The 20,490-nt window shown below is 36.6% G+C and overlaps 1 protein-coding gene across 2 annotated transcripts in view; it reads left to right on the top strand.

The window, feature by feature from the left end:
• Nucleotides 1-20,490, top strand: part of NTNG1 (netrin G1) — a 199,058-nt gene that overhangs the window by 141,475 nt on the left and 37,093 nt on the right. The window contains exon 5 of one of the 2 annotated variants that reach the window (XM_073356854.1): nt 6,317-6,382. The exons of the other annotated variant lie outside the window; for it this stretch is intronic. Coding sequence (XP_073212955.1) covers nt 6,317-6,382 — 66 coding nt within the window. The remainder of the gene's footprint in view (nt 1-6,316; nt 6,383-20,490) is intronic. 2 annotated transcript variants of the gene reach the window in all.

The raw sequence follows: 20,490 nt of genomic DNA, 5'->3' as shown, positions 1-20,490 counted from the left end.
AAAAAAAAAAAGTATTTTCACCAGGTCCACCAACATAACACATCTGAATAGCCTGGCTTTAGCCACCAGTAGACACAGCCAATGGCACTTCAATATTTTTCATATTCACCATTTTTGAAGGTGCACTCTTTATCACTTCCAGCTAATTTCAAAGTTAGTTTGTCACAGTTACCTTAACTGACTACACTATGTGGAGGAATTGCACTGCTGTCTTCAGTTTAATTGTTAATGAGGTAAAAGCAATCAAATGATGAGACACTGGAGAAAGTCAGCAAGCATTTAATCTCTGCCATGACAGCTGTGCAGTGCTGGCTGTTCTTACTACAAAGCCACAGAAAAATGTATAGTTAAAATGACTAAAAAAATATGAAATTTTTCTCCACCTCTCTTTCCCCATGTCCACCTCTGCCCTCCTCCTTCCTAACAATATTCAGTGAATTCCATAGAGTATAGAAGACTGAACTCTCCAAATCAGCTCTCTGACTTTTAAATCAGATCCTGATTACAGAGAGAGAGAGAGAGAGAGAGATCTTCTGCACCACAGTCTGATATACCAAGTCTTCAACATTAACAGCCAATTTCACCAGTTCTGTAGTAGACCAAAATAACTCTACTCCATAGGAAAAGATTTAGAGCTCTCCTCCTCCATGAACTATTTAGATCTACTATGTATTCTTATTACTACTTTCCTTTAGGTAACCAGAAAATGTCATCAAGCCTGTTGAGTTTGAAGAGACCCAGATAGCCTGCTTGTTAGAAACAGTGGATTTTTTCTGATTTATGAAAACTTTCCACCACAGGATCATCGGGGCCCATTGAAACCATTTCTGCAGAAGCGTGCTCTCTTTCTGTGAGAGAATAGCTGGACACCCAAGCCACTAATTCAATTCAAATTCTTCCAACAGTTGTAAAAGCTGTTATGGCTGAGGAGCTTCCACGCCAAATAAAACAACTCCATCTCCACTTTAATGCAGTATTTTCATCCGTCTAAGGAAGAGGTATGAAATGTCTTACATTGCCCAAAAAAATAGTCTAGCTAGCACTGGTTAACATTTTTTTAATTTTAAATTTTTGAATTCCTAAAACGAGGGAGATTTAGACTAAATTTTGAAACATTTCTTTTTTGCTCAGTTTTATTCTATAGTATTCTATTAACCTGTGAGAAAAAGTTGATTTCATCCCTAAGGTAAGCTTCTTGCATGAGGTAGGCATCACCCTGATTTGAAATAAGAAATACAATGAGGGTGAAATACTGTCCTTGTCATAGTTTACTCCCCGAGAGTGGTGATAAAATATCACCTGATCTAATTATACCCATTTATGCCAGGAATTCATATACAAATCTTCCACTGATTTAAATAGGAGTGGCATATGCTTTCATTTATTAATTATTTGTATTACAGTAGCACTCAGAGGCTCCAAATGAGAACAGGGCCCCTTTGTGCGAGGCACTCTACATATGCACTACAAGAGACATGCCTTTAACTGAACTTACAGTCTAAGAAGACAGTGGCAGGGCCAAGCCTAAATGATCAGGTGCTTTACTTCAGCTTGGAATGATTTAAATGAAATTGGATTGTGATTTTTTTAGCATTCATGCTTTTCTTACTTTTTAAATAAAAATGGTTTAAAAGTGAAGACTTTTAAACAAATTTTCCCCAATCACAAAATTCTCAATTTCTCGGACAGTTGTGTCATTGCTATTATGTACCAGTCAAATGATCACTTGGTCATTCAAGTGGCCCCTGTCAATCTTCAGAGTGAACTAAACTCAAGACTGCTTTTTATTAATTATTTTATTAATAATTGTAAGCAAATGCAATCTTTGTGTAATACTGTTAGCTTAGGAGACAAATACTCTGACTAGGCAAAGAACATGCATAGCACATGGAGCAGTAATATCCTCTTTCACACACTCCATTAACAACGTTCCTCAGTGTTGCTCTGGAAGGATAGCACCTTGGATTGAGAGCACAGTTTAATTACCTTGTCAACTCAGTGTTTGGCCACTTGAAACAGCCAATAAGGATGATGCTTAATTTCTGCTGACTGTGGCAGTGGTTTTTGTGTTCCAATCCATCCAGTTGGAATTGGGCTGAAACTACCAACTTATTTCACATAAACCTCCCAAATTAAGACCATACTGTGCCAGTTGGTCCAAATTTTGATTTCCAGTGGTCATTTGATACATATTCCCTCCCTTCCTTTAGCACTACAGATTGTTCTAACATTGTTATAAAAGAATCCAGTGAAAAGAAAAGCAATAGCGAAAATTTCTATTGGCCTTTAAGTCTATGAGCAAGTGATTATAAACTTGTTAAGCATCATACAATAATTTTCTCCTTACTACCTGGGCAAGATGTTGCAGGATGGATTAACCAGCAGTACAGAATTTTTTTCCAAGTAATGTTTAAAATAGATTGTCTGCTAAGCTACATGTCTCACATCCCTCTACACTTAAATGTGCCTAAAGTACCTACATTTTTTAAAAGATGTATTCAAAATGTACTTTCAGAGATCACAATTCCATAGCTTTCCTTTTAAGCTAAACTTTGCTCCTCCTGTGTTCTCAGAACTATTACTGTTAGGTCTTGTCTATGCAGGAAAATTGACAGAGGGATAGCTATTGTAAAGTGAACTATTCTGAAATAGCCCCTATGTGGACACACTATTCTGAAATAAAAGTCACCGTATTCTGGATAAATTATTCAACCACAAAGTAATTCTTTTGTAACAATGTGATTTTTATTCCAGATTTAAAGTGCCCACATGGAGAGCTATACTGGAATATATCTCTTCCAGTCAATTGCCCAATGTAGAAAAGGCCTGCCTATTAGTAACTCAGGAAAAAAAAAAAGATTTTCACAAATTGCTGTAAATGAATGACTGGCTATTAAATAACCTATTAAAGGAGTCTGACTGGTGGCTGTTCAGAGGCTGACTAATCTGTTCCAGTATCTGGCTTTTACAGTATGCATGCAGTGGGCTCCTTTGATGACTCAAAAACTCTTCTACAATTGAGGTAAGAGAGAACCTAACTACACAGGAAAATATGCAATTACAGGAATGTGCTCCTACTGCATAAAGCCACAGACACAATAAAATACATAATAGAAGGATCCTGTAGGCTTAAAAGCTTAATTTCTAGAATTAACATCTACATTTTTAAACATACATAAAATAATATAACTTTCACATCCTGGAATAAGGCCCTAACACACTCAAGCCCAATCAAAACAAACCTTTAACCTGTGGATGTTAAGGGTCTATACCAGATAATGAGGACAGTCTATATTCTTTGTGAGGCAAGTCTCACAAGGAAGTTTTGATAGAGCAATAAAAATATTATCCAGAAAATAAAACCTTGGGTTTCAAAGATAAGAACAAAGACTCTTCTTGAGAAATTGAAAATCTTGGTGATGACAAGTTCCACCAATAGACAGGGAGGTAACAAAATAAACCTACTCATCATAGAGTAGTCAAAGAAGACCTTCCTAGAAGAGAAGGAAAAATTTCTAAGTAGGAAAATTAAACCAGTCAGTGCATTAGCTACATTACCAAGGTCCAGAAAGTTTATATTTACTTGTATACATCAGATGTATCTGCCTGAACACTGAGTAACCTCCAGGCACAAAAACGTTCAAAATTACTTCAATCAGTTATAATATAAATACATATGTATCACTTTCTTGGGTGTACCCTTGGCAAACTCATCTTACTGTAAATAAATTTGGAAGGTCCTTAGAGTTGTATTTTCTAACCTGGTTCATCCCCTATATAGGGTCCGTAGCTTAAATAGGTTTTCTTGAAACAAGCTTTCATAATCTACTTGAGCATGAACATCCTGTACTGCTATCAGCAATATTGCCGAGAGAACTGTAAATTGGTTGATATCTCTAGTTACGTGATTAGTAGTCTCATTCAGACAAGAGACTGAAAATATGTGTCTCCAAGTAAGAATTGCTCTGATTAGGCATATCATAAAATATCAGGGTTGGAAGGGACCTCAGGAGGTCATCTAGTCCAACCCCCAAAGCAGGGCCAATCCCCAAGTTTTGCCCCGGATCCCAAATGGCCCCCTCAAGGATTGAACTCACAACCCTGGGTTTAGCAGGCCAATGCTCAAACCACTGAGCTATCTCTCCCCTGCCTCCCCAGTATATTTTAGTCAGTGGCAGATACTCCATAGGGCTGGTCTTAAATGTATTACAGAGCTTTAGGGAAACAAGGTGTGTGAAGTAATATCTTTCATTAGACCAACTTCTGTTGGGGACAGAGGCTTTTGAGCTTACGCAGAGCTCTTCTTCAGGTCTGGGAAAGGTACTCATGTCACAGCTAAAAACAAGGTGGAACAGATTGTTTAGCATACTTAACATATATTTCAAGGGGCCATTTAAGATAAAGTAGCCCTTTCATAGAATCATAGAATATCAGGGTTGGAAGGGACCCCTGAAGGTCATCTAGTCCAACCCCCTGCTCGAAGCAGGACCAATTCCCAGTTAAATCATCCCAGCCAGGGCTTTGTCAAGCCTGACCTTAAAAACCTCTAAGGAAGGAGATTCTACCACCTCCCTAGGTAACGCATTCCAGTGTTTCACCACCCTCTTAGTGAAAAAGTTTTTCCTAATATCCAATCTAAACCTCCCCCACTGCAACTTGAGACCATTACTCCTCGTTCTGTCATCTGCTACCATTGAGAACAGTCTAGAGCCATCCTCTTTGGAACCCCCTTTCAGGTAGTTGAAAGCAGCTATCAAATCCCCCCTCATTCTTCTCTTCTGCAGGCTAAACAATCCCAGCTCCCTCAGCCTCTCCTCATAAGTCATGTGTTCTAGACCCCTAATCATTTTTGTTGCCCTTTAACACTCCTCCAGTCATAGGGAGGAAAGGAAGGGGGGAAAGCAGCTGGAAGGGGGGTCGTTAGCAGGATAGAGTTGTAGTGGGATAGTTGTAGTAACCCATAAATCCAGTGTGTCTATTCAGTCCATGATTTTTAGTATCTAGCAAAGTTATGAATTTAAGCTCCTAAGTTCATCTTTTGAAAGTGTTGTGCAGATTTCCTTTGAGCTTTGACATAGTATGATGTTATTACTGGTAATGCCTAGGCCATTTCAGCTGATGGCCACCTTACTATTCTGTATTTTTGGAGGGCAAGTGCCAAGAAGAGAGCCATTCTGCCAGTAGCACTTCGTATCTGTAATGTAACTTTAGTCTGTCTCAAAGATTTTTGATGTATTATTACACAGTGGCTAGGAGAGTAAAAGGATAAGGTCCAATCAAGGCAACAGGTAAGACAGCTAGGAGATTCCTATTCTCTTTATCCAGACCTCACTCTTATTTTTATTTGTTTTTTATCACATACAGAGACTATTTTCACAGTCCCTTAACACGTGAGATCAATCCTCAATTATTCAAACACAAGACCAAATAAAGTAATTTATAAAAGCCATAAAAGTCAGTACTCTAGAAAAGGGGAAGTTATCTCACAGGTGCATACAATTCTAGCCACTCTTTCATCAAGTGCTATGGTGATCTTTCTACCTCTACAAATACAGGTTTTTGATACCTTTCACTTGTGTGTGCTCCCTTTCCGATTGGCTGCTGCAATGCACTTCCAATATGTGTAAACTGATGCATCTGACGAAGAAAAGGGGGATTCACCTTTTACTGGGAAATCTGTGGTTTGGGAATCTACCCAACTAATTCAGAAATCTTTTCCTTTATCTAATGTTTTTAAGAAAAATTTAATTTCATTATTTATTTAAAAGAAATTAAGCTATATAAGATATTGATGGGGCAATGGGAAAGAGATACAATACACAAAAGTGAGAACAAATAACTCATTCCCCTAGTAAATATAACTTGCTGATAGTAGAAGCTTCTTTTTATGTAAGTATTTGTAGATTTAAAGTCCTTAAAATGAGATGTTATAGTAAGAAATTACTGTATTTGTATGATATTGTCATTTTATCTCTGGACGCTAGGTTTAAAATAATAGCATAAACAGAAAGGTTCCTGGTTTGTGATTAGTGTTAAAAATATATATATCTTTCCAGTATATATTCTTAACACTGAAGTTAATATCTAAAATCCTGAAAGATAAATTGCTATATACAGTATTTAATGTCCATTCAATGTTTTGGGAATCATCAATTGCTTGTTCTTGTTCAATGTGGGAGTCACGTATTGTTCAAGTGCATCATAGACAAGTCCAGTAGCAGATGTTTGTGGTTTATGTCTTTGTCCATACACTTCTCTGTTTAGAACAATATCACGTATGTAAATAACAAATCCTGATTTTTCCTGATGCATGCAGATCCACCAAAGTTTGATAGGATATGGCCGAATATTTCTTCCCTTGAGGTTTCTAAACCAAATCAAGGTAGGATTCTGTAAAATTCCTACTGGTCGAAAGTTACTTAAATTGCTTTAATAAAATCCCACATGTTTGCAAAAAATAATAATAATCCAGCTCCTTTTTCTGTTGGTACTAAGTAATGGTATTGTCAAAACCAATCTAATGAGAATTAGCATAAACAAAATTTTACATGAAAAAGGCTTCTTCTAATATACAGATTCTGGACTAGAAACACTACTGCAAAAAGTATGGAAAAGCAGGCACCAAAGTTGTAAGCAATTTCATAGATTAAATTTAAAGTGAATCTCTGGAGAAGCCTGGAATTGTATAGACATCGCAGTTTGCTTTATGAGACAGTTTCAAGACTTTTGAGTGCCAAAGATTTCCATGGTCTACATCAAACCCATTTCTTAATGTCTCTCTTTCACTTTGTTTTCTTAAGTGAAATGAATGTTATTCCCATTTGTATTCAGAGCTCAGCTGCATAGTCGAAGACAGTTGGACCATAGTCTCCTGGAATTTATTTTAACAATCTTATATACAATATTTTCAGAATTTGGGTTTTCCTCCATTTTTTTTTTTAAGCAGGTCAGGTCACAGAAGAGATGTTTCTAAGTATTTTTCTTTGTGGTCTAAAAGTTACATCTCCTCTAGCATTGACAGCAATCTCTCTGAAATCCCTAGTGCAATACTTCTGCATCTGAATTCCAATGACACACAAAAAATTACAGTGACAGACTGTGGCATGATGATTACTGTAGAAAGGGATAGAGTGATTTTAAGAGTAATAAAATATAAAGTAAAATGCTTTTCCATTTGAATTTGTCTTCATACTAGCTTGCATGCTACAAATTTGACAATCAGATGTAAACCCGTTCATTATTTAACATGAAATCCCCTTGCTCTCCCCAATCTCCCTTGCACCCTTCCCCCAGAATTGCAGAACTCTGGCCTGCAGCTTGCCATGGTTATGCACAGGATGTTCTTTTTAAACTCTAATGAATACAGATGGAGGAGGAGGAAATGAGCAAGAGGAAGATCCAGGAAATAGCTGTTAAGCTAAACAAAATACATTAGCAATTTGCTGGGGAGTTATATTGTACGGACTGCAGTATTAGTCCTTGATCATGGTGATGAAACTGAGGCTGCCCTAGATACACATAGGTTACTAACAAATAGAATAATCTTAATCAGCTAGTCCATGTTATATTTTCCAAGTTTCTGCATGTGTTCCTTAAAGAAGAGAGACAAATTTATCTCTGCTCTTCTGCTTTCTTTAAGGATTAGCAGCAAAGTTCAGTTTGTTATTCATATGAATTATCAATCAAAACATCCTCAACAAAATGACACTTAGCATTTCTAAAGCATTTCATAGTTTAACAAATTATACTGCAAGTGATTAACATCACTTCACAATGCATCTTGAGCAGTACAAGATTATGCATTGTTCCCACACACATGAAAATTTTATTAAGCTTTTACATGTTAGGAGAGAACACAAAGCACAAAAAACTTCAAATATTTTGTGGTTAGATTACTTGTTTGGAGCATATTGTTAAGAGTTTAACGTTTATCAGAATTAAGATCCTTGAGTCCAGTATTTGAAGTATAATATATGTACATCCTGATTACAGAATGATGCCCATACCTGCACATTATTTATTATGCTTTTCTTTATAGTACAATTAGAACAACATCTGTACATAAATTTGATAAAAACTATACAGACCATGAGGTGTATTGTATAGTCAGTAATTATGGACTTGGGAAGAAACTCCCTAGGTCATGTATAACATCTGAGCCAAAGCCAAATAAAAATGCAGATATTAAAACGGTCTCTCCTTCCTGTTTTTAAAACCCTTCAAATTATTATCATTTCCAATACCTTAATCATTGATAGTGTTTCACTCATTTTCACCTCAATATCAACCTTCCTTTTCAGAACAGCAAACAATAGTTAAAAAATACTCACTTATGTTGAATTTTTTAAAGCTAATTAAAAATGTAGTGACTAAGGTAATTCATTTTTAAGCTTTTTTATTTGTTCCTATATGATACCTTTCTAATTTATTGTTCATGTTTTTAAACCTATCCAGTTGCTCCCAAATTATCTTTGTCAACTGTTTCTTCTGTTCAAGTTGCAAACCACAAGAGAGGTAGGAATTCTTGGATTCATACAGTGATTTCCTAGTGTTTTGTGTTGTGAGAACATTGCACTGTATGAATCTGGAATATCTGTGAAGTGTACCTATCAGTTTATTGGTGAAGCATGTTTATTGACAGCAATTGAAGCATTAAGTATCACAAACAACATAAACCATAGTGAAGAACAGAATAAATATGCTTCATAGACAATCTCTGCTTGGATATAAAATAGTGGAGCATTTGTTTTTTGAAAGAATTAAATGTGAGTTAGAATATGGCAGTCCAGGTTATTGTTTAGAAAACTAACATGTTAGCCTAACTATTATCTTTGTCACTAATTTACATAGACTGTAAATGAGGAAATGTAAACGGATTAGTTGAGGGCAGGCAATATGTAAACCATCTCTTGTTCATATTCTCTAGAATAAAACATAAATGCCATCTGGTGTAATGATACGATTTTCAAAAAAGTGTCTTATTGCACTGGTAGTATACCATACATCTCCATTGTGTGTTAATATAGTACAAACTTCATTTATAGGCATGCATTGCATTACATATCAACAGATATGATTTTAATATAAACATAGTGAAATTTTATTGGCATTTTGAAAGGATAGCAGTATTGTCTTGATGACTTAAAGTCAAGCTGTTGCAGCTAAATATCTGTCATTCACAGTCTGAAATCCATCTGAGAACTTTTTCCCCCGTTGATTTTCCTCATCATTTGATCTGTCTGGTGTATGTATAAAAGGTGTTTTGTTTTTTCTCATTTATCCTTATCAACACCTCATTATTCATGAAACATGAGTTACTAAGGCATAGGTTTATTTAACAAAAATCTGAATTAAGTTTGACCCAGTTAATGAAACTGATAATGAGCCATACTGTTTGTTATGAAACTGAAGCAGCTTATTTCGAAAGTTATAATGAAAAGCTAATTTGTTTGTCTTTTGCTAGTGTGTAGTGGAGGAAGAGGGAGAGAGATTTGTCAGGCAATGAAAAAATGAGACTTTTCAAAAAAATTCTCTCTTCTTGAAAGAGTCTTGTATTCTGCTAATTAAAATATGGAAACAACAGGTGTCTCACGCATCACCTAAGGAATGTCTTTTTTCAGAAATTATGATTCTCTTGCATATACCTCTACAACTGTTCATGTGACAGTTTCAGTGGGAATGGTTCAAGCCTGAGCTGGAGCTAGCCTCCATAGTACAGGACTGTATCATTTCACACATGTAAATGCATAGCTGCATTTCCTCATAAAGGAATGAGAGGTATTAAAACTAGAAGTGGAGAAGAATAAAATGATTGATGGTTGATATTATTTTATGCATCTCCTTTAAAGTGCAATTGTATCTTGATTTTACAATATTGTTTTACAATATTGGGATTGTTTTTATAGAAAAGCACCTCTAATGTGTCATCTCGTTCATCCCTTTGCATCTTGATAAGGGATTTGATAATTCCTGATTCATCCAGAGAGAGATGGTTATCAAATCTGGTCTTGACGATCTCTGCACTCCTTTTCTTTGCATTAAATATACCTACCTATCTTAACCTTTCCTCTGAGATTTTATTTTCCAAACCATTTACCATTTATTGTTACTCAGCTTTAAACTCTCTCTAATTTGTCTGTCTTTTCTGACATGTGGTGCTCAAAACTGAAAGCAGCATATGTCAACATTTTAAGCACTTCTCATATTTTTTTCGTTAGTGCTTTAGCACCCTAGCTTTTACCACCTTTTCCCCCTTCTATATCAGTGATTGAATGGCTTTGCCTATGATGGAATTCTGCCTTGGCTGCCAGACAGAGCTGTGTGTCTAAGAAACTAAAGTTGTATTTCAGCCTATACTGATCAGAGGGTGATAATGTCATACTCTGGCCTTTCTGTGTAAGGGTTAGTATGACTCACTTGTTCCTATGCCAGAAAGGTGAGAAAGCCACAACAGCAGCGATATGCATTATCTTTAGACTTGGACAGATTAAATTTTTATTGGCACATGTCAATAAACTTCAATGTCACTGTACACACACAGACAAAAAAATCCATCAACAAAAATGGAAATATACAGATAAGCAAAGTAAGAAAAATGCTGCTTAAGAACTTATTAAAGTTTGATATAACGATATTTACTGTGTATATTTTGACATGATTTTGACAATTTGTGTTTTAATGCATATAAAGTTTTAACTTTTGGAATCTCAGTGTCTACTACCATTAAACAGATATTGTCTGACCCTCCCATTGTCTGATACTCATCCCCATAATTTCCAGCTGTGAACATTTAAATTGATAAAAACATGAACAATGCTTTAAAATGAACATTGATATTATCCACCAAAAATATCAAAAACAAAAATTGAATTCTGCCAACCTTTGTTTTATCATCCCAGCTTGTATGATGTAGCATGCAATTCTAGGTACTATGTTCCTGTGATAACTGGCCTAATGTTACCAGTGGAGAAATTACCTGATTCTCATTTACATGAAGACCCCATTACACCATTTTCACAATGTAAGCCCATTTTAGGGCACCAGAGCAGTGTGAAAGGGAATTAATGTAAATAAAAATCAAGCCCAATGGCTACAGGCCAAGGCAGCACGCTCATTATTGTATTAGCAATTATCTTATTTAATGATAAAGAGGCAGGGGTTGTTTCTTTCATTTTCCACCTTAATCAGACAGTAGATTGTCTCTGGGGTTAATTTATATCAAGTAACACTATCAGTCTAATGGCCAAGGTTCCCAAATCTTCACCTAACCTTAATGTAGTAAACTATCAGGGCTTGGCTACATATACAGCACTGGAACACTTAGTGAAGATACTATCTACACCATCGGGAGAACTTCTTCCATTGATGTAGGTATTCCACCTCCCCGAGAGGTGGTAGCTGGGTTGACAGGAGACCCCTTAACTCACAAAGCTATTTCTCTCATGTAATAAAAGCATCAGTGTCCATATTAGTGTAGTTAAGTACAAGACACAGTTTCATTTTTTTCTTTAGTACTGATGAAACAAGAACAAGTGCACGGAATCAGCTACTATGATATGTCTGTCTGTCTGAGAGTGTGTGTGAGAGCGGGAGAGAGAACTGAGTCAGCCATAACTACAGGATGTGCTTCTTTAGTCCAAACTATATTTTGGACAAAGTTCTGTTACAACAATTTAATGAATTTTTATGCAGCTTTGTTTTTCTTGGCTTTGTAAGGAGTTATGATATTATTGTATTGAAAGGTTACAGACTGTTCTCAGTGGTACCAGATGACAGAACAAGGAGTAATGGTCTCGAGTTGCAGTGGGGGAGGTTTAGGTTGGATGTTAGGAAAAACTTTTTCACTAGGAGGGTGGTGAAGCACTGGAATGGGTTACCTAAGGAGGTGGTGGAATCTCCTTCCTTAGAGGTTTTTAAGGTCAGGCTTGACAAAGCCCTGGCTGGGATGATTTAGTTGGGGATTGGTCCTGCTTTGAGCAGGGGGTTGGACTAGATGACGTCCTGAGGTCCCTTCCAACCCTAATATTCTCTGATTCTATGATCGCAGGGCCATGTGGGTGAGTTCTGCAGTCATTCATAGCACATTCTTTAGCTTCCTCTCTGCTCACTAATAGATGTTAGCAAGCATACAGTCAGATTCCCTACCTCCCCTTTATAATGAACACACTTTTATTACCTAATGATCTGATATTATACAACTGCTGGTTGGAAGTTGGCAAAGCAAGGTAAATTATTTCTTCCGAATCCACCTACAATATGACTTCATTGATTGGCCAGCTGGCTTGATTGTAGGCTCAGTATGTTTGGTGTCCTCATCCCGGAAACTAATTATGCCATGATAGCAGACCACAGAGTCTCTGTTAGACCAGAGAGAAGGGTCAGGACTGCTTCGAAATCTTGTGTTGCTATCAGGTCATTACAAAAGCTAAGGACAAGCTGAACAGACATCTTAGCCTTATGTGTCATGCTTACTTAGAACAACAACAAAAATTGCTAATAAAAGTTTAGGATGACTTTTTTGTGCCCAAGCCAGAAATTGGTTTTATAAAAGATGACAGAATTCCAATGCCTGTTATATTTTTTCGATACAATTATAGTTGCTAAAGTGGGCACTACACTTTAGATGGCTATGGTAAGCATTCTTCCTATTCTACACAAACCGAAGAATTTTCCATGATATTTTTCAAATGCTAAAAGTGTTGTCATTGGTATAAAGATAGGTTGGGTATTGACTCAGGATGGCAGTTTAACAGGCATTTAAATGGCACTCATCTCTGTTCCTTTCTGTTCTTATAAGTTAATTGTTTTAGGAAAGCTGGCCAAAATTATCAAATTTGGGACCATTATGCGCCTCAGTGAAATAGCCTGATTTTCATAGGTATTCAACATCCACAACTTTTATTTACTTAAGCACAAGTTATGCTTATTCAGCATCTCTAAGAATCACACTGGTTTATTTTGGTGCTTAACTGTGGATTTAAATGCCTGACTTTGGGCACCCAAGTTTGACAATTTTGTCCTACGTATTTAACATTTCGTAATTTTTTTAAGTGTAGGAAAGTTTTGCACGTGTTTTTGATTATTTCCATCTCAAATGTGCAAAAGATATGCATTTGTAAACTGAGCCTACAAAACCCTTGAAAGGTTTACAACTGCAAATGCTTCATTTCCATCAGATCTACTGAGGAGAAGCAATCTTCAGAGTCATGAATGTCTGATCATTTTAACCTGCCTGAAACAGATGTCATGTTCATGCCAATCAGACATCTGTTGTTGTCAATGTATTACACTGACTAACATGTATGTGCTACCATTCATCTTCTATGCATAGTTCATTTTAACCAAGCATGTAATGTGCTATTACTCTGCTACTGTATACATTTTGTATACATTTCTGTTCTTCCTTGCAAGACTGTGAATGCTTCGGCCACTCCAACCGGTGCAGTTACATCGAGCTGATAAATACAGTCATTTGCGTGAGCTGTAAACACAACACTAGAGGGCAGCACTGTGAGTTATGCAGGCTGGGCTACTTCAGAAATGCTTCTGCAGAGCTGGACGATGAAAATGTATGCATAGGTCAGTTTCATTATAATTCTGGCTTTTGTTCTTTGCCTTTTCAGCTATTGGGAGCTACTAGTGAGTTGGCTAGCAATTTACACCACCGCTATATATTTGCCAGCTGAACCAGAATGAGCTTTTTCAATGGATAAGAGCATCTCCTGTGTAGACATTCAATGCATTTGTCCCGGTTTTAATTGTGGCCTCGGGGCTGTATTTTGAATGTCTTTAAGAACAGTATAAAGCAGCAAAATCATTGCTAAAGATTTTGGAAGCTCTTCACAGGAGCTCTGGGATAAACTGATTGTGCAGTGCTTCCACTCAGAAGAAATCACATGGGAGTTGCAAAACATAAGGACTGAGCCTTAAGTTATAAGCTCAGATCTTGGAGTTGGCCTAATGCGTGCAGACCCTTGCACCTGCAGGGAGACCCATAAGAGTTAATCCAATGGCAAGACTAGTGCCTATATTTGTAACAACATTTTTATGCATCCAGATTTCAAAAACAAACATACTGTGCCCAATTGTCGGATAAAAGGGTATAAATTCAGAGTTAACTCCTTTCACTTTTAATGTATGCCCTTGTAGCTGAGAGCATATTTTTTTTTCAAATCAGTTATATCCAACAAAATAAGTCGGACACCAAAACTCACAAAAAAAGTCTATGAGCCATAGCTGATACCAGTTTTGAAGCAAACTCCTCAGGGTCTATGATGCTTCAAACATATATATACTATAATCCCATGAAAACTTCCAAACAGCTAAAACCAGGAGAATGCCAGAATGGAATACCAGTAATAAGAATGACATACAGAAGAGAATATAAGACATTTGTGACACTGAAGCAATACACAGCATCCTTACATTATCTCAAATACTGTTTAGTGAGAAAGAGGTTGGACTATCTGGATGAAAAATTAACATATAGTATGTTGACAGTACAGGTTCATTCCATGGCTATTAGTTAACAAATGGCCTTAAAAGCTTGTTCCAATTATAAACAGAGCTAGTGTGTGTTTTACAATATTGCTTGTAACTATGAGTCAGTCATGGATTTCAGCTATATCCATTCACCACATCTGCAAAGCAGGGTGCTTTCTGTCATTAAGCAGAGAGTAACCAAAGAGTTAATATAGGATTGAAAAGGTAATATTTTTGTGCAATTCAAAAACAGATTGTGGACAAATTTTCATAGTAAGTCACATTTCATGTGACTTTTTTTTATCTTCGTTGGAAAGATTCAGCCGAAACCTAATTTAGATTATCATTTGTTCCAATCTGCAATTTATCGATATATTTTTTATTCAATGAAAAATAAGACACATGCACACTGTATTTCATGTGTCCTTTTTAACATTGGTTGATACCATGTGAAATGATGTGCATTATTCCCTTTGACATTAATTAAGCTGAGGTAATATGAACTTCAGTATGACAACTAGAAAGTCAGGCACTCACATTATCCTGTTAAATAAAATAAACATAGGCCATATATAGTACTGTTGAACAGAACTATCCCTTCCTAGTAATTGTTTGCTGTGGACAAGGGACATTGTCTTTATGACAACAGGGCTATGTACTTTAAACTGGCTAAAGAAGCTATGAGATCTGGAAAGGTACCTAATAACTTTTCCTTTTTTTCACATTCACTAGATTTTCATTGAATATACATTGAAATGCTGGGAGACAGGGGGATCAATAGTTATTGCAGTATGGGCAACAAGGAGGGGTTAATAAAGCAGGAACCAAAAATAATGACTTTTTAAAATAATTTGCAAGCAATACATTTAGAATTAGTTCACAAAATGAACAACTGAGCAGATTTCAGCATTCCTGACTCAGCAGAAATAAAATTTTAAAAAGTTTAATCAGGAAGATTCTTCAGAAAATAAAAATATACAGACCATTTCCAGACCTTCACACCCTAATGTAAATAAAATTCTCATGGGCTCCTATAGGCATTGTACCATGTGGGATGACTGCAGAAAGGTCAAAATAGTACCTATCAGACGATGTCATTTTAAATCAAAAATATAAATCAAATATAGAACAGTTCCTCAGGTTTGCAGTTGATCATACTGCATACAAAATCTGCAAATGCTGACTGATGCCCTGACTCCAGAAAACTTCCTTAAAGTCAGTGGGACTAAGGCCAGATCTATACTACAGACCTATAGCAGTATAACTACGTCACTCAGAGGTGTGGAATACTCACTCCCCGCCAAATGTAGACAGCACTATGTCAGCGGGAGAGCTTCTCCCTCCGACATAATCTACCTCTGCTAAAGCGGGTAGCTAACTACACCGACAGGAGAAGCTTTCCCACCAGTGTAGGAGCATCTTACTAAAGCTGCACCTGTGCCACTCTAGTACTGTACGTGAAGATAAGCCCTTAGGCGCACACTGAAATACTTTCCTAAAAAGGGGTGGACGCAAGCATGTGCTTGAGTGCTTTCCTGTGTTGGGACTCTAGTGACTTGATCCTGCAAGCCGCTGTGCACTCTCAACTCCCCTCGATTTCAGTGAGCGTTAAAGATACTCAACACTTCTGAGACTCAAGCCTGCAATGTGTCTCACTCTATTGGAAATGCTCATTTGATTACCCAGAGCCTGACAGCCAATCAGTGTTGTGGGTTTTAATTACACATTTAGTAGATCAGTGGACAAGCTAATAAGGAGATTTGCATTGATATTTACATATGAATATCTTATTTTTCCAGTGCAGTTGTTTTCCCCATTTCCAGACAGTGTGTTTAGGAAAATTAAAAATGTTTGGCTAAGCTAGCTTTATCAAGGGAAATATGTATTGGCACTATTCAAACCAAGTAAAAAATATACATGGTAAGTGTATGGATAAAAAAAATGACAGCTACATAATATACAATAGTCAAGATTAGACCAAATGGAGGAAACATATGATGTGGTGCTTTTAGAAATGACAGAGATACAAATAACTGAGATACTGAGAATGCTTTTAGCTATGAACGCAAATAAGAACATGTCATACAGCTTACATCTGATTGAACAAGCTCTTACACTGAAGGAACAGTAACAGTATTTGAAGAATTACACTTAAATATAATTTGTACAAGGTCCCAAAATCCAGATAATGCTTTATTTTGCAGAGCCATTGGCTATTGCATGTACATGGTGATTAGTTGTTTTGTAATTACTGATGAAGCACTTGGCTTTTCTATATAAACTTCAAATACAAGTACCAGGTCTTTGAATTATTATGCAGTTACTCTATGGTGTGATACCATAATTACATGAAGGTAACACATTTAGTGTCATGTGAATGAATCTTTTTAAGCAAGAATCTGCGAGCGACATAAAACATGCAGTTCCATGCATAGTACCATGGAGCATACATAACCATATGAATACAGTGTAGTTACAGATGAGACACCAAGTATAGCCATTTATTTTGCCTCAGAAAGAAATACTGAAATGATGATTTTTTAAACTTTCTCAAATAGGTGCTAATCCTGCAGACATTAGGCACATGCTTAACATTACACGTGGGCGTAATCTTACAACCTCCATGCCTAAGCACATGCCTAAGTGTTTTTGCAAGATTGGGATAATAATTTGTTAAGCTGCACTTTAATTTTTTTTTTTTTTTGGTAATACCCCTTTAACTTATTTTACCACTTTTTAAAAGAGGCTTGTCAGAACAGCACGTTTATAAAGATGTTTGTCATAACAGTTTTTTTAATCCAGTATATGTTGTCCCCTTTAGTCGCAAGATATAAGCCTGATACTCTTTACTTATTGATATGATTCAAGGCAGTGAGAGTTTTTCATTGACCTTTAGATCAGGCTTTCTATTTTGTGGGACAATATATTATATATAGATCATATATTCCATGCTTGATTCTTCTCCCACTTTTACATCAGTGTAATTCCACTGTGTTCAGGAGTTACTTTCAGTTTAATGAGAGGAGAATCAGGCCATTTCCTTATAATATACAGTGCTGTTAGCTTTTGACTTACACTTCTTTAAATAAATTTGACTGACTGCATTTAGTACCTCAACTGTATGCCTATTTACATAAAGGTTTCAAATGTCTGATTAACATAAGAAGTTCTAGTTTTTTATATGGTCCCCCCACTGAGGAATAACTGTGCTCAATGTTTCACAATGGGCTGTTTTTTGTTGTTTTTTTTTTATATGTCAGCATTCAACTTCATTAATTAATGTTGTTAGCTAATTGACTGGATTATTATTGTGGAACTGTGTTTGCCAGAGGTAACTATTCTTCTCCAGCATGCCAAATGTTTGAAACGTCCTCTCTCATTTAAAGTTAATAAGCAGTAAGGCAACAAGTGACAAATTTGTTTCTGGTAGTATTCATTTCCCCATAAAAAAAATTCCATTGGATTTTGAAATATTCTGTTGCTTTTTCCTCTTCTGTCATTTGTAATATTGCTGCAATTTAATGTAATCCTAGCAAACAGTAACAGCAAGGTAACTTGATTAAAAGAAAAAAAATAAACAATGCATCCAGCAAGGTTGCCAATGGATTTGTATCTCTTGACTTTGATAGCAGCACAAATCAGGTGTGCGGACAAAATTATTTTTAGAGGTAGAGTGTGGCCTCAGTTACAACAGTGAAGTTACTGTAGGTTTATGTTGGTGCAAACAAGATCAGAATTTGGCCCTTAGGCTTAGAGAAAATAGACAGCTGATCCATAGCAGTAGCAGAAAACTCAACACTGCTGTCAACGATCTTCCTTCTTTGAAGGGATCTCACCTGCCCTGGAGCCCAGAGCTGAGCACTGAATTTGTGATGGTGTTAAAGAGAGAGATTTGTGGTTCAAGAGAAGAAGACATACTTCCCTAGACTAAAGGTTGTGGAAGATAAAGGGGTCAACTCAAACCACCAACATTTACTACCGTCTTTGGTCAGGGTCAGGCATTTGGGTGCTGGAGTGCATCGGGATCTTCCATTCTCACATCCACCTCCCCATGGGAGTGGAAGAAAAGAGGTGAAATGAAAAGGACAGCTTAAAGTCAGTACTGACCAAGTCTTGGAGTATTTTGCTCCCCACCTCAGGGTTGTTTTGGAATATGTGAAAGGTGCATTGTAAATTCTCATCACTACAATGGCAAGTACCTACATAATTAACATAGTACTCCTAAACATAGAGGGAAGACTATCTTGGAAATAAGTAAAGTGCATTATGGAGCACTTTTAAAATGTTCAGCAGAACTCAAAGTATTGAGTGATACAGCTACACCTATTTTAATCATTTAAAACAGATTTCATCCTGATGGCATATTGATTTATCCTTGCTATACAAATCTTTCATTATGTTCGTTCAACTATCCAAAACCTCCTTACTAAAATGGAATCTCCATTATGATCAGTTATCTTTTTACTCTACATCTTTTCTGTTTATTTTTCCCCTCACATAATCAGACAGAGGTCTGCTCTTAAAGCGACCAAACAAATGAAAAATGGACCTGTGGTAATTATTCTCTCTCCTCCACATGTCACTAATAGACAGTCTTCCTTTACTTTTAAACACTAGAATTGCTTCCTTTATTGCTATTGTTTGAATTATGGCCAGCGTATGTGTGTTGTCTTGTTTCTGCAGACTGTAATTGTAACCCTTTTGGCTCTGTCCGTGACCGCTGTAATGACACAGGATTCTGTGAGTGTAAGGAGGGAACATCAGGGCGTAAATGTGATAAGTGTCTGCTGGGATATATCTGGCACAGCCTAGGCTGTCAACGTAAGTAACTGAGAGCTGCCCTTTTCCTGCACCTTTGCTGCCTGTGCTTCTGTATCCCAGCATGTGCAGTTACTTAGAGTTGAAAAAGAGCAAAACTTTTACAAGCTTTAAAAATGCCTCACTCCCTGAACCTTTATGGATACTCCCAAATGAGGGCAGTAAATTGACTGTGCAGTCCATTTATTTCATTATGCTTTTAGTGCCCTCTCCCCTTTTCTCTGCTAATGCCTGGAGGAGCTTGTACTGAAATATGCAGATCTGTGTGTCTTGCCCGCTATCAATTAATTTGTGTGAGCTAAACCACAAGTGCAACTTTCCAAACTTAAAAATTCTGACTGAAAGACAAAAGGTGATATCTAAGTGTATTAACATATTTCTATGACTGAACTTCAGCCTTTTTGAGTAACTTAAAAATGTGAGTTCATAAATTAAATTACATCCATATAGTATATATATAGAACAGCGTACTAACTCATTACTTAGTAAACGAAAAATAGTCTAAACCAGAGTTAATAAATCTAAAGATTTTAATTTCATTTAAAATGGGACAAAAACAGCATTTAATATTAACTTTTAGTAGCAGATTATGATCAATATTTAGCTGTACACCAAGTTTCTTTTCTAGATAACACAAGAAAATGCCACACCATTACATATTGGGCTAGCGTGCTGTTGCTGGATTCTTTGTATCAGATCCTTAATATTCTAATCTCTATAACTACTACTTTTGAGGATTTAATTCTACAAACCCTTGAACATCCTTTTATTTGTTTCTTTCACCTTCTCTCCCTGATTCTCAGCACTTGTGTCCTAATCACACACACATACAAGAGACAGTTTCTGCAAGAAACACTTGCTCCTGGTTAGTAAGATCTGAAACTCGTGAAAGATGAAAAGAAGAAGAATTACTGGCATAGTGTTTTAGCTACAGATTCTAAAATACTCTAAAACCAAATACAAATGATATATCCTAAGATTACTTCACTGCCTCCTAAAATACAACTAGCGGGGGAGGGGAGCGCTGAGGAGAGGGAGAGAGACCTTGGCCTTCAAATAAGCAGACAACAGTTCCAAAGCAAGGAACTTGAAAAACTATCAGGAATTGCAGGTAGGAAAACTATAATTCCTGAAATAGAACATTTCAGCTACTGAAGGTTTGCCACAGGCAGTCTCTAGAGATGAATGACC

This window comes from Lepidochelys kempii, chromosome 8, assembly GCF_965140285.1.
Source record: "Lepidochelys kempii isolate rLepKem1 chromosome 8, rLepKem1.hap1, whole genome shotgun sequence".
In the NCBI taxonomy this organism is placed as follows: Eukaryota; Metazoa; Chordata; order Testudines; family Cheloniidae; genus Lepidochelys; species Lepidochelys kempii.
The sequence above is the reverse complement of the archived record's forward strand: the minus strand, read 5'-3'. Positions and strand labels throughout refer to the sequence as shown.